Source organism: Zootoca vivipara, chromosome 11, assembly GCF_963506605.1.
Source record: "Zootoca vivipara chromosome 11, rZooViv1.1, whole genome shotgun sequence".
Taxonomy (NCBI): domain Eukaryota; kingdom Metazoa; phylum Chordata; class Lepidosauria; order Squamata; family Lacertidae; genus Zootoca; species Zootoca vivipara.
In genome coordinates, this window is record NC_083286.1 from 40,504,381 (window position 1) to 40,517,762 (window position 13,382).

The window sequence follows — 13,382 nt, forward strand, 5'->3', positions numbered from 1 at the left end:
GCACAAAACCTGAATGCTGCCAGGCCAGGAATTTTCACAAAACAGCAGTCTCCATATGAACACTGAAGTTAAGTACAGGGGTGGGCATCTAGAACTGGACCCCTATCTCACTGAAGGTTCTTCAAATCAGCCAACCTAAATCTCATTTTGCAGGCAAGTGTGTAGGTTTGCATCTAACCATGAGATAAAGTTCCCTATTTTAAAATCAATAGCTCTGGGCTCAGTTCGCTTTGTGTTAGTTGTTAATTGCGTATGGCTGATACAGCTTGCCCAACGTGCTTCTCATATCTGCGTTCAAAGAATGCTATCGTGTATATGTTTGGAGAGGCGACTGTGTTTCGGCTGGCATTTAATGAGTAAATCACATGGGGATAAAGGCATGGCAGTGTCAGACCCTCTGTTTAACAACCCCATGGAAAGCACAAATGCATTCCACTGCCTGTTCTCTGTTATTTGTTTGCTTAGTTCTAAATGGCATGTATAAATAATAAATCCTCCCATTGACCATGATATTATACAGTTCTGGTGTAAGTCTGAGTGCAAGAGAGATTGCTGGGATCTTCACAAACCAATGTTTTAAATTAAATGCATCTTTGTGAAGCCACATTCTGAAAAAAAAACATCTATAACAACAACCCAGAACAGCAAACGCTCCACGTGCCGAACGGAGGAAGTTGTTTCAACTTCTAAAACTGGGTTGGGGAGTGAGGTTGACTTTTAAAAGAACACCAAATTAGCGAAAAGAGATAATGAAACTCAACAGAGAGTAGAAATGGATCTCTTTCAGTGGAACTTGAAAGCAAAATCCAGCATTGCCAGGCCAGCATCCAGGCAGGAATTCCTTTTCACTCATCTGAGAGGCCTGAGACCTTGAATGAGCTGTAAGAGAAGCTCTATCACCTGAGAGACAGGCCTGCTGATGCCAAGGAGCTTTAGGAAGGGGAAAGGAAGGCATTATATAAGAGAGAGGGGCTAATTCTCTGGCTAAGGTTATCCCTTTAATTGGGCAGGTTTCTGCACACACCCATATCCTAAACTCTGAGGTCACAGAAATCTAAGCTAACCTGAATGTGCCAATTATGTGTCTACCAGCGTTTGATAAAGTGAGCATTTGCAAATAAGGGCATTTGTTGTCCAGGTGTGGTCATGCCACATTTATGGGGTTTTCAGGACTTATATAAAATAGTTCTATATGCCCAATAGAAAGCATTCTGATCCATTTGCCACCACTGCGTACAGTACATTTTAAGCTTCCCCCAAACCTGGAGATTTCAGAACACCACGAGTTCAAAACTCACTAGCCCAACTTTCCGAAGCCGGGTTTTTTTTTAAAGAAAAACAAATAATATTGTGCCAGGAACGTTCGAGCTCCAAATTTAGCTCCTCCGTGTTTGCAGAATCCTATATATTAGCGACAAGGGCTTTGGGGGGGGGAGGACATTCGTGTTGTTAAGTAGCTTATTTCGCTCTTCTTTTTCAGCCACGCATAAACTGCAGCGGTGTTGCTAATTACAATGATTTCAACAGCGGCTTTTTTTAAAAAAAAAAGGAAAAGAAAAAAGAAAAGTTGATTCTCTGTAACCCTTTAAAAAAAAAGAAAGAAAGCGAGCGCCCCTCCCTCCGCTGCCTGCTTCTTTAGTCTCTAGCAGCCTGGCCGACCCCTTCCACTGGAAGGATCCAGTCCGGAGATTAGCAGAAGCACGAGCCCTCTGAACAAGAGTAGCCTCTGAGGGTTTGGTTTCTGATGTCGCGCTAAGCATGATAAGAATGCCATTGACGTCAGCAGAGGCATCAGCAGGGAGAATAGCACCCCTGCTCTTCAAACCACACCAGGCAATTGCAGCGCTTTTGAAAATTAAAAGCCGCTGCTCGCAGGAGGGGAGGGGCGCTCCGGCTCCAGCTGAACTCTCCAGTTGCTTCTGCATTTCCTGTAAATAAAGCGAGGGGGGGCGAGTTGCAGTGTATTGATGAAGGCACTTAAAATCCATCCAAGTCCGGGGGATAGGCGGTGAAGCAAAGGGGGAGAAAGATAATTTGATATTTTTTTGCTGAGCCCTTTTTTTTGTTTTCTAGGAAAAACGCAAGCTGTGCCACCCATGTGGGTTGTTGGCTGGAGCTGCTTGGCCACCAAACAAAACAAATTTCAAATTCCCCTGAATAGTAAATGGGTTGGGGGCTGAGGCAGAAAGATGTCAACGGCAGGCATAGGCTGGAAGCTATCTGGAGTCCCCTGCCCACCCCCCCGGCACCCCGTTCCACTTTTGAAAAGGTTTCGAAGAAATGGTGCAGTGGATGGTATGCACCCCCCCATCCCCCCAAAAGCCTTTATTCTTGTTCTTTGCACAATAAAATAAAATGCCTGGAATCCAGGGACAATAGAAACTGTGAGCATTTCTTGAAATGACGTAGGTTGCTGCTGTTGTTGTTTAGTCCTTTAGTCGTATCCGACGCTTCATGACCCCATGGACCAGAGCTCGCCAGGCACTCCTGTCTTCCACTGCCTCCCACAGTTTGCTCACATTTATTCCACAAAACTAAAGGCAAAGCGCGTAGTTCTCCTCTCCCCCATTCTTTCAGTCATCACAACAACCCTGCGAGGGAGCTTAGGCAGAAAAGTAGTGAGCCAGGCACTGAAAAGTCACCCAGGGTTCAGTTTGTAAGGTTATTGTTCTGTTTCTGCGTGTGCTGCAGAGCAGGGATGTCCAACCAGTAGATCGTGATCTACCGGTAGATCCCTGGCTGATCCTGGTATCGCGGGATCCTTATTGTGTACAAAAAGTTATGGGGGGAAAGCTAAAAAAAACACTGTGCAATCCTTCCCCCCAAAAGCTCAACAACTCTGGGCAATTCACCCACCCCACGCACGCTCCTCCACCCTCCAGTGACTGCCAGTTTTTTTATACTGGGAGTAGATCACAGTCTCTTCGGAGTTGGAAACGCCTGCTGTAGAGGGAAGTGAGGGGCAGATGGGGCTCATCCACCTGGGCAGAGAGCCTATCTCGGAGAAGGAAAACTCTGATCCTAAACCTCCACTGCCTTGTGGGATATCTTTGGAAGAAGAAATGCTGAGGAGTAAAGCCTAGACAAATCCGGAGTGGAGTCCCTAAGATGGTTGCCCGGCGCCTTGTGCGCCTCCTTCCAGAAACTGGAAGCTGGTGCTGAATATCTTGCTCTGCTTTCCTTTGGACCACATCAGTGAGGTTGAGACGGGGGTCTTGTTGTGCGGGCAGCCCAGGGCCTCCATAAAGCACTTGCACCCTGGGGAGGTCACTTCAGTGCTGCAAATGCAGCAATTTGATTTCACCCCTGGAGGCACACATTGTCCCTCAAGACAGGCGGATGCCAACAAAGGCTATAACAAACTTGGTTGCCTAGGGAGTTTGATGGCTGAGTGGGGCTCTGATTTTGTGTCCTAATCTGATGCACTGAGGGGACGCAGGTGGCGTTGTGGGTTAAACCGCAGAGCCTAGGGCTTGCCAATCAGAAGGTCAGTGGTTCGAATCCCTGCAACGGGGTGAGCTCCTGTTGCTCGGTCCCAGCTACTGCCAACCTAGCAGTTTGAAAGCACGTCAAAGTGCAAGTAGATAAATAGGTATCGCTCCAAGCGGGAAGGTAAACGGCATTTCCGTGTGCTGCTCTAGTTCGCCAGAAGCGGCTTTGTCATGCTGGCCACATGACCTGGAAGCTGTACGCTGGCTCCCTCGGCCAATAATGCGAGTTGAGCGCCACAACCCCAGAGTCGGTCACGACTGGACCTAATGGTCAGGGGTCCCTTTACCTTTAATCTGATGCACTAACCGCTATACCAGGAGTACAGGGTATGTGGCATGTGAGCCGACCACAGGGGTTTGAGTGACATGACCGCCCCAACAAAGTGGCAGAGGATGAGGTTGGCAGATGGGCTCGGAAAGAGACAGTGTCGTGGAAGCTCCACCTTACCCACCCAAAACAATCCAGATCATGCACACGTTTTTAAGAGTTATTAATGCTCTAAGAGTTCTTAATGTTGTTCTTTGTTTTCGTAGTCAGTGGGGCTGCAACAAATAAGAGCAGCATGAGACTGACTCATGCTTCAAGGCCAGAAAATATACTTCAAAGGCAGCACTAATGCATCTAATACTCAACTCCAAAGCAGCAACCGAAGGCTAGAACAGGCTTCCTCGAACTCGGCCCTCCAGATGTTTTTGGCCTACAACTCCCATGATCCCTAGCTAGCAGGACCAGTGGTCTCCCTCCTTCCTGTCTACCATACCTCATAGGGGTGTTGTAAGGACACAGTGGGGAAATTCAAGATATGCCACTGTAAGCTCCGTGGAGGAACTATATCAATGTAATAAAAGATATGTGGGGAAATCTAAATCGGACTTTTGCTCTGTGACAGAAGCAAGGCATACGACACCATTCAGGTGATTGTTATTGCCGTTTTGGTTCAGATTTCCCAAAGACTTTGCCATCTGGACTTATCCCCTCGTAAGTCTGGGTCACTTCCTGTGTTTTCCTGCCTTTGCGCTCTGACCTCACACCTTCCTTGCTTCGTCTCTCCCTCCCTCTCCCTCACTTTTCTGCCATCTGTCTAGATTTCCCTTTTCCTGACATTGCTGCCATATGCAGAATGTCATCACATGGTATCTCCGCTATCCAGAATTCTTTCAGCTGTGCAGTACGTGCTCCGTGTCATCCTTTCGAAACCTCAACTCATTTTTCAAGTGGTGTCTCATAAACTTATCCCCTTTGTGCCTCAACAATAGCGCATTTGTTGGTTCTTTCACTGCTTGACCCCCTGGCTGAAAAGAGAGAGGGAAAGCCAAGCATTTTTCTTCGCCAAGATGTTCCCTTGCCTGCACAGGTTTGCACATGTTCAGTGGAGGAGGCAATGCTTATTTCACAGCGTTGTCAGTTGCACTGTGAGTTTCGTCGATTTGGGGCCGGACTTGGGGGTGCACCAGGCAAACTGGTCTTTTATTGGTTATAATTATTTTGAAAAACGCTCAGTATGCCTTATAATCGCTGTGAAATAAAACTGCAGACCTGGAAGATGTGATGTACAGGGAGGGAAACCAGCCAAGCTATTCTATATAGGCCTGCTCAATTATAAACCCCACCGAGTTCAGTGAGGTGTACTCCCAGGCTAGCAGTGCAATCTCTTATTTATGTCTACCCAGACACATTAAGTCCTATTAAGTTTAATGGGGGATTACTATGAGATTACTGGATTTAGGATTGCAACCTAGAAGTAGCAAGTTTTCCTATCATCTCTGACTTTCCTTTCTGGCTTTTGCTAAGCACGGCTGTTCTGTGTTTGACGTCAGATCCTTTCTTGAATGCCTGCCTTCACTGTAAACATGCAACAACGAGAGAGAGAGAGAGAGAGAGAGAGAGAGAGAGAGAGAGCGCACTGTGTTGGTACCAAGACCAGTTACAGTATATATCATTATTTTAAAATGCTAAAATATTGCATCCTTTCATGACATGAATTTAATTGTAAACCTCAGCGAAACCAGCCGTGTTAAGCCTTTATATGATGGGAAAGATGTGCAAACAAAAGCACTTGTACACTCTGGTCATCTTTCCAATAACAGTAAATGGGATATGCCTGGAATTGTTGCTTGACTCAATAGGCAGGATATGACAAAGATTATTATGGGGAGCATAATAGTTGTTTACAAGGTCTGCTAGCACTCTGGATAGTGTTCACAGTGCAGGTTTAATGTTCTGACCAGATTAAAAGATATTAATTTACTTGGTTTTATATTAAGCAATGGAGAAATTAAAACATTTTCTCATCATTTTTATAGGGAAAAGTGCACTTCCATTATTATTTTTTAAAAGGTTGCATGTCAGTACATAAATATTTTATTTACCATGAAGGCCTGTCCTGTGATTTTCAAGAGGAAACATGCACAGAAGCCTCTTCCGTTGACACGACCCAGTTCCATCTTCGTGCCATATTGGTACAGCATATTTTTCATAGCTTTGACCTCTATGGGTCAGTGAAGCCTCCTTACAAGACATTGGACACTATACAAAGTCAGACTGTCTGACCATCTGACCTTGTATTGCCTGGTCTGAAAGTCTCTTCAATCAGGGTCTCAGAAGAACATAAGGAGAACCTGCTGGATGAGGCCCAATGGAGTCCAGCATCCTGTTCTCACCAACCAGAAGCCTGTGGGAAACCAGCAAGCAGGACCCAAGCACAACAGCAACCTCCCTTCCTGTGGTTTCCAGCAGCTAGTATTCAGAAGCATTACTGCCTCTGACCATGGAGGCAGAGGATAGCCATCATGGCTAGTAGACATTGTGTTAGCCTTATCCTCCATGAATTAATTTGTCTAATCCTGGTGGCAGGTTAGAACAGGGGTCCCCAAACTAAGGCCCGGGGGCCAGATGCGGCCCAATCGCCTTCTAAATCTGGCCCGCGGACGGTCCGGGAATCAGCATGTTTTTACATGAATAGAATGAGTTATTTAAAATGCACCTCTGGGTTATTTGTGGGGCCTGCCTGGTGTTTTTACATGAGTAGAAGTGTCATTTTATTTAAAATGCATCTCTGGGTTATTTGTGGGGCATAGGAATTCATTCATATATTTTTTTTCAAAATATAGTCCGGCCCCCCACAAGGTCTGAGGGACAGTGGACCGGCCCACTGCTGAAAAAGTTTGCTGACCCCTGGGTTAGAACCATCCTGGCCAGTGGTGTACTGGAGGGGAAATACCTGGCTGAATGATGCCACAATGAGGTTTTCAAGTCCTTTGCTCTGAATGGATTTCTGCTTCAGGTTAGCAACATAAATGTTAACACTGCTTTGCAAGATTGTTTGCACTCCTGATTAAAAGCTTAGGTTACATTTCAGCTGGCTGAAGACCTTTTGCTAACGAGCAATGTGTTTTGCGCAATGTGTTTTGCGAACTTGCAGTCAGAAGTAAGCACCGCTGAATTCATTGGCGCTCACTTCCAGATAAGTGCCTGCAGCCATGCTACAAGAGAGTTTAGTTTTTATGATACCAAAGGACCCTTCCTTGAAAGACCAGTCATGCTTCCTTCGTTTGCATAGTAAAATGTCTTTACACACAGCTGCCCAGTTTTTTTGCATTCTGGCGCGGTTATGGGTGCTGTCAAGCAGATCTCCTGCACTCCAAAATCACACCACTGATCACAACTAGATAAGATGTTCCCAGTTGTTTGTGCCACATATTATGAAGTCCCTTGCCAATCACGTGGTGAGTTATTTGGTGGAATTGAAGCTTTGCTGCAGCTTGCAGAACCATAGGGAAATATGCATTGGTCTTGAGGATTTTCTCCCAGTGTTTCTTTTCTTAGTACCATTTTACTGGTAAGGGGTGCGGGTGATGCTGTGGTTTAAACCACTGAGCCTCTTGGGCTTGCTGATCGGAAGGTCAGCGGTTCAAATCTGCACGACGGGGTGTGCTCCTGTTGCTCTGTCCCAGCTTCTGCCAGCCTAGCAGTTCGAAATCATACCAGTTCAAGTAGATAAATAGGTGGAAAGGTAAACGGTGTTTCCGTGCACTCTGGCTTCCGTCCCGGTGCTCCGTTGCACCAGAAACAGTTTAGTCATGCTGGCCACATAACCTGGAAAGCTGTCTGTGGAAAAAAGGCCAGCTCCCTCGGCCTGAAAGCAAGATGAGCGCCGCAACCTCATAGTCACCTTGACTGGACTTAACTGTCCAGGGGTCCTTTACCTTTACCTTTACTGGTAAAGACTTTTTGGTGCTTTGTGTGCCACAGTATCAGCTGAAGAAGCAGTGGCATGCAGTCAGTGGACTAGGGGGCCAACCTAATCCCCTAAATGTTCCCCTGGTGCCTCCTTCCCAAAGCCTGGGAAGCTCCTGCCCAGCTTAGGGAGGGAGGTGCGATGCTCACACGACGTCGCAATGTCCCAATCCCCCTTTGCAAGCTGGTGTCTCTGGCCCTAACTGTTCCCCTTCGAATAATTTCACTTCATGCCACAGTGTGGTTGAAAGTTTGGCAAAAGTAGACGTTCATATGCAGTCATTATTTGTGAAGGGACAGATCTTACTGACTATCCAGTACAGTACTCATTGCTTTGGTAATGTTCAGTTTAACAAATCAAGGGTTTAAAATGTAATGACAGGAAAGTGACTCAGTAGGAGCTCCATTTGGACATGCATAGAACTGTTCTATAAATGCTCTAATAGGGCCTTCTCTAAAAGCTCCCAGAATCACTTACAAGATCAGTAGCAAGACAGTCCCTGCCCTTGAGACATGGGAACGGAGCCAGTCCCCAAGGTTTTCCGGGGCCAAGCCTTAAGAAGCTCCATCGATCATAAGAAACACCCTGAGTTGTATGTGCAGAAGCTACCCAGGTACCAGCAAAGAGGCAGGAGTACTAATGAAATGTTCTCTGAGAGCCCATCCCCACCAGGAGATGAGGCAGAATTATCCTGCCTATGACTGAACTTTCTGAAGAGCCACTGAGAGCAACTACTTGTCGAGGGTGATACATTGACCTAGCTTGTGGTGCCAGTGTGGCAGACAAAAAGATGCCACCACTTCCTTGGCTTCTTGGGATGGAATGGAACCTTCTGTCCTGAGCCCCCCAGGACCCCAGTAACTTGAGGTCTACCCACTTCAGATGCCACTGTTTTTAGCGGTATACAACAAACCTTAAAAAGAACCCCCCAGCAGAAAATAATGCTCAGGAAACTGTGAAGACGTAAGATTTGGCTCTTTTCTTTTTCTGTGCAATCTATTGCTGTGTAATTTCTTCACGTTTATGAAAATCCACCCTGAGCCTTCTTCACTGGTGATGGTTAGTGGCCAATCCTGGGCTGACTGTTGAACCATCGTTCTTTCCTGTTGCAGTGATAACACCTCTGAGCAGATGAATGACGGCCTGTTTATTCTAAACGTTCTGTTCACCACAAGCCCTTTCTCCCGCCCCAACCGCCCCCACATACTTTACTTTCATCTGCAAGGGATTTATGGAATTTATGACTTGGTTCGTTTGATGTGGCACAGTTCCACATGTGAGTGATGGCGAGCTGGAAAGCACGCTGGGAGTTCATGCCAAGAATAATTGGCTTCTGCATTGTGGAACAGCTCAAATATTGTGAGCATCACAGTATGTAATTTGGGTGTGCGCATTGCCCATAGTTCAAAGCATTTTGCTCACCCACAGTCGCACACTGAGTTTCCTGTTGGTTGGCTTTGTGTGTGTTTATGAAACAGGCCGAGCGCCATGCTAGAGAAGCCAGCAGTCAGAGCTTGCAGCTCTTCAGACTCGATGGGTGTTTGCCTTCTGCTCACTCCCAGGTGCAAGCTCCCAAATTTGACGTCCCCTCCACGTTGGCCTGGTAGCTTTGTTAAGCAGAAGGCAAGAGTAACTACCAGCAACACAGCAAGAATTAATGAAAAGGTTTAGGGATTAAGCAATGGATGCTTCCAATAAACAATTATTCATGCCATGTGAAAGGAAGTACGCTCCTAATGTAAACAAAGTATTCATCCTGAATGTGCATGTGCCTCAGAACTAAGGATTGGACATGTGTCCTTGGTACTCGTGTGTATGTAAACCACACTCAGAGATCACACTTGCACCCCAGTCCTCAAATACATTTCATCTAGAAGTCAGATTTTACTGGCAAGACTGAGTAGTTCCTTGTAAAAGGCACTGTAGCTGCCCAGAGTCAGGTGGCACCTCCAGTTTGCGTGTGCTAATTTTTTATGTATTAAATGGGTTGCCATATTTTGAAGAGCAAAAAAGAAAACGCCACGACAACTCTCATTTTAAATACCCCTACTATATGTAGGCTATAGAAGCTGTGCTATATTGCTGAGGGAGGCAGGAGAAGGGAAGAGGAAAAGCAAGTCTTCAGCCACCAGTTTATGTCTATGTCTCATCCAGAAAGTATAACCAGAGACATTTTGGCAAATTTTTAAAAATCCACCCAGACAGAAAATTTACCCCTGAAAAAGAGAACATGTCCTGGGGGGAAACAGGACACATGGCAGCCCTAAAGATGCAAACATAGCAATAATTTCTAGAATTTAACACATTTCACCATAGTGGGGAAGATTGTCACCAGGTGACACCCTTTGTGCCTGCGCAGGAGAGCTGTGCATATGGGAAGGTCAGGGCCGTCTTTACTCGGGGGTGCAAGGGGTGCAGGGCACCAAATTCTGGGGGGCACCAGGCGCCCACCGTTGAAGCCGCCTAAGCTCTTAACTATCTACCTGTTATGAAATAATAAATAATTTTGATCAAGCTAGAGAAACAAAATACATGTACTGTTTCACTAAAGGACTTTCAACTTTGTGCGCTCATTTACCATAGATGCGCGTGGGCAGCCTCCGTGGGGCCAGCGCCCCTCTCCTCGTCCCCCTCCTGGCCCTGCTCCAGGCGATGCTCCAGGGCACCCAGACCCACTAAGGTGAGATGCTCCTCGAGGCGCCCCCCTCCCAGCCCAGGACCCTCCTTCTCTTGCTCCCCCAATGCCGTGCTCCAACGAGCTGGCTTGAGCACCGACGGAGAGCCATGCCAGGGAAGGGGAAATGTGCATAGATGCCTGCCTTCCTGGATCCCGAGACGGAGCAGGACAGGCTGCCTCTAGGCCGGCTTCGGGGCTGGCGGGCTGAGGGTCGCTTCTGCTCACCGCATAGCAAAAAAAGAGGTTTTCCCCCCGCTTTGGCAAACTCCTCTGCCCTAAGGCGTAAGCGTGGTGTCTGACATAAGCATAATAAAAGTTAATTTGGGGGCGCTGGGCGGATCTTTGCACCTTGGCAGCGCATATGAGGATTCAGTGCAGGGTTTGTAGTCTGGAGGGAGCAGAGGTGACCTTTGGAGAGTCCTTAGCTCCAGATAGAGACTGGGAAAGACTGGGATAGAGACATTTAGGGCCTGACATTCTACACTCCTGATCTGCACACAAAGAGGTATAAGCAAGCTTGGGTTTACAGGTTTACAGATGTATGAAAAAATATTTAGGGGGGAAACCTAAAGAGAGGAAATAGACGCAGAGACATGCTGACTATTGGAAGGACAGACTGACTGACTATTGGAGAGACGGACAGCAAATTGGTGGGAGAAAGCGTGAGATGTTCCATCTGTCATGGAGGAAGCCATGGCTGGCTGACGGGAACAGGGAACAGGAGCCATCATCCACACGGCAGTGTTTTGTTGCAGGTCCCACTTGTATTACATAATATCCTACAGTACAGAGGGTTTTCCATATTGCTGGGAGGTGGAAAGTGGTGATAAAATGAATGTTTGGCTGTTTGTAGCCAAGGTTACTGCCCCATGGGGATGCTAGATAGAGAATGGTTTGAAATGATATCATACAAGATACTTCGCCAAAGTTTAATCATTGCTAATAAGCTGCCAGAAATAATGAGAAAACAGAGGATGCTGAATGAAACCACAGTGGCCTACTAGTCTGTTGCTTGGGAAAGATGCCCGGTTGGTCTTGCTATGCATCTCTGCTGCTTTACATTCGGCAAATACCTTTGGGTACTTTGAATTCAGTGGCTGGTGAAACTGGAACACTTCCTACACTTTGTATGTTTACGCGGAAGCAAGCCTTCTTGATTTCAAGCGGACTTGCTTCTAAGTAAGCAGGTTTGGATTGCAGCCTTGCTGTGCATTCCAGAAGCCGGGTCCAGTGTGTGCAATGGGATTTACTCTCTAGTAAAAGTGTTTAGGATGGCAGTTTTACAGTGCAGTCTTATGCATGTGTAAAGGGACCCATGACCATTAGGTCCAGTCGTGACCGACTCTGGGGTTGCGGCGCTCATCTTGCATTATTGGCCGAGGGAGCCGGCATACAGCTTCCAGGTCATGTGGCCAGCATGACAAAGCCGCTTCTGGCGAACTAGAGCAGCGCATGAAAACGCCATTTACCTTCCTTCTGTAGCAGTACCTATTTATCTATTTGCACTTTGACGTGCTTTCGAACTGCTAGGTTGGCAGGAGCTGGGACCGAGCAACGGGAGCTCACCCCGTCGCGGGGATTCGAACCGCCGACCTTCTGATCGGCAAGCCCTAGGCTCAGTGGTTTAACCCACAGCGCCACCCGCGCCTGTTTATTCAGAAGCAATTCAATAGGATTACGGCCTACATGTACTAAAGTTATCTTATATAATGGTAATGCCTGAAAACATGTGACAATTTGTATATAATGCCAGTAAGGAACAAAGTTTGTGTTGGGGGCTGAAGGACACATCATGGGGAAAACGGAGGAACGTGGAGCTGCCAGTGAAGAGGGTGTCCTTATGTTCTGTTCTTTCACTCCTTCTCTGTAAAGTGTAGTAAAGCTCACCAGGGACCCTAGTTTGTTGCTCTCTAACAAGTTTCTAGTTATTGGCTTGCTGACTTCTTCAGGGGCAACAAACCATGGTTCAGATATAAACATGAAGCCAAGGCTTCCTGGTTTGTTTAACCTGCTTGCACCAGGGGAAGAGAGAAGTGAAAGCGATTGGACACCAACCTGCTGCTCATTCCTGATAAACCACAACAAGCAAGAAAGCCTTGCATGGGAATGCAGCCATTGTTTCCAGGAATGCAGAGGCAAGGACAACTCTCCTAAAACACTTCTACTTGAACCAGTCCTAGTTGCATTGCCATTTTTTTTTAATTTTATTTTTTTGCCAGCTAGCATTGGCATCTGGCCCTTTGTCTCATACCATTCCCGCGTCGTCTTCCACAAACTGACCAGCTGGCTGCAGTATTCGTACAAGGGGTTAAAATACCTCCCTCATTTCTCAACATGTATAACTTTATTCATTCTGTGACCAAGTGGAGTTTGGAACAGACCTCAGTCATCTCTGTGATTCCAGCAGGAGACAAAGGGCATAAGCCCTAACAAAGTGTAATCATGGTTCACAGAACAGTGTTCAGTGTGTTGTGCACAAAGTCTATTGAGATAAAGGCAGGATCAAATTAATTCCATTAATTTATGTCAGAGTGGTTAAGAAAGCCTGCTTTATAATCACTCATTGATTTCCAATATTTCATAGGGAGTAGGGGGGTGCAGCCAGTTGTACAGTTTTACTCCCCTCCCCCCGGGGGGGGGGAGGGGAGAGAAAGAAAGAATGTGCTGGTGTCAACTAATTGTAGTTTTAATGTGCATAAAATTTGCAAAAACAACAGTTGCAAAGATAGATACAATTTCAGATGGCAGTTCCATATACCCACTTACCTGGGAGCAAACTCCGTGGGAATTACTTCTGAGTTAGCTCTGTTGGATATAAAAATATAAAATATAAAAATAGACATGAAATACAGGTTTACAATGGCTGCAATGTTCATCCTTGGCTTTAATTCTCCCTGTGACTCCAATGTCAGTAGCTTTTATATTGACTGGTTTCTGTCCTGAACATACAAAAGATTCTCTTAAGCCACACTGTTT

At 46.4% G+C, this 13,382-nt stretch overlaps 1 protein-coding gene across 15 annotated transcripts in view; it reads left to right on the top strand.

Moving 5' to 3' along the window:
• Positions 1-13,382, top strand: part of PDE4D (phosphodiesterase 4D) — a 636,676-nt gene that overhangs the window by 546,636 nt on the left and 76,658 nt on the right. Inside the window, exon 8 of one of the 15 annotated variants that reach the window (XM_035100841.2) lies at positions 6,603-7,502. The exons of the other annotated variants lie outside the window; for them this stretch is intronic. Within the exon in view, the coding sequence (XP_034956732.1) occupies positions 6,603-6,724 (122 nt within the window). The 3' untranslated portion in view covers positions 6,725-7,502. Of the gene's footprint in view, positions 1-6,602; positions 7,503-13,382 lie in introns of those variants that run through there. 15 annotated transcript variants of the gene reach the window in all.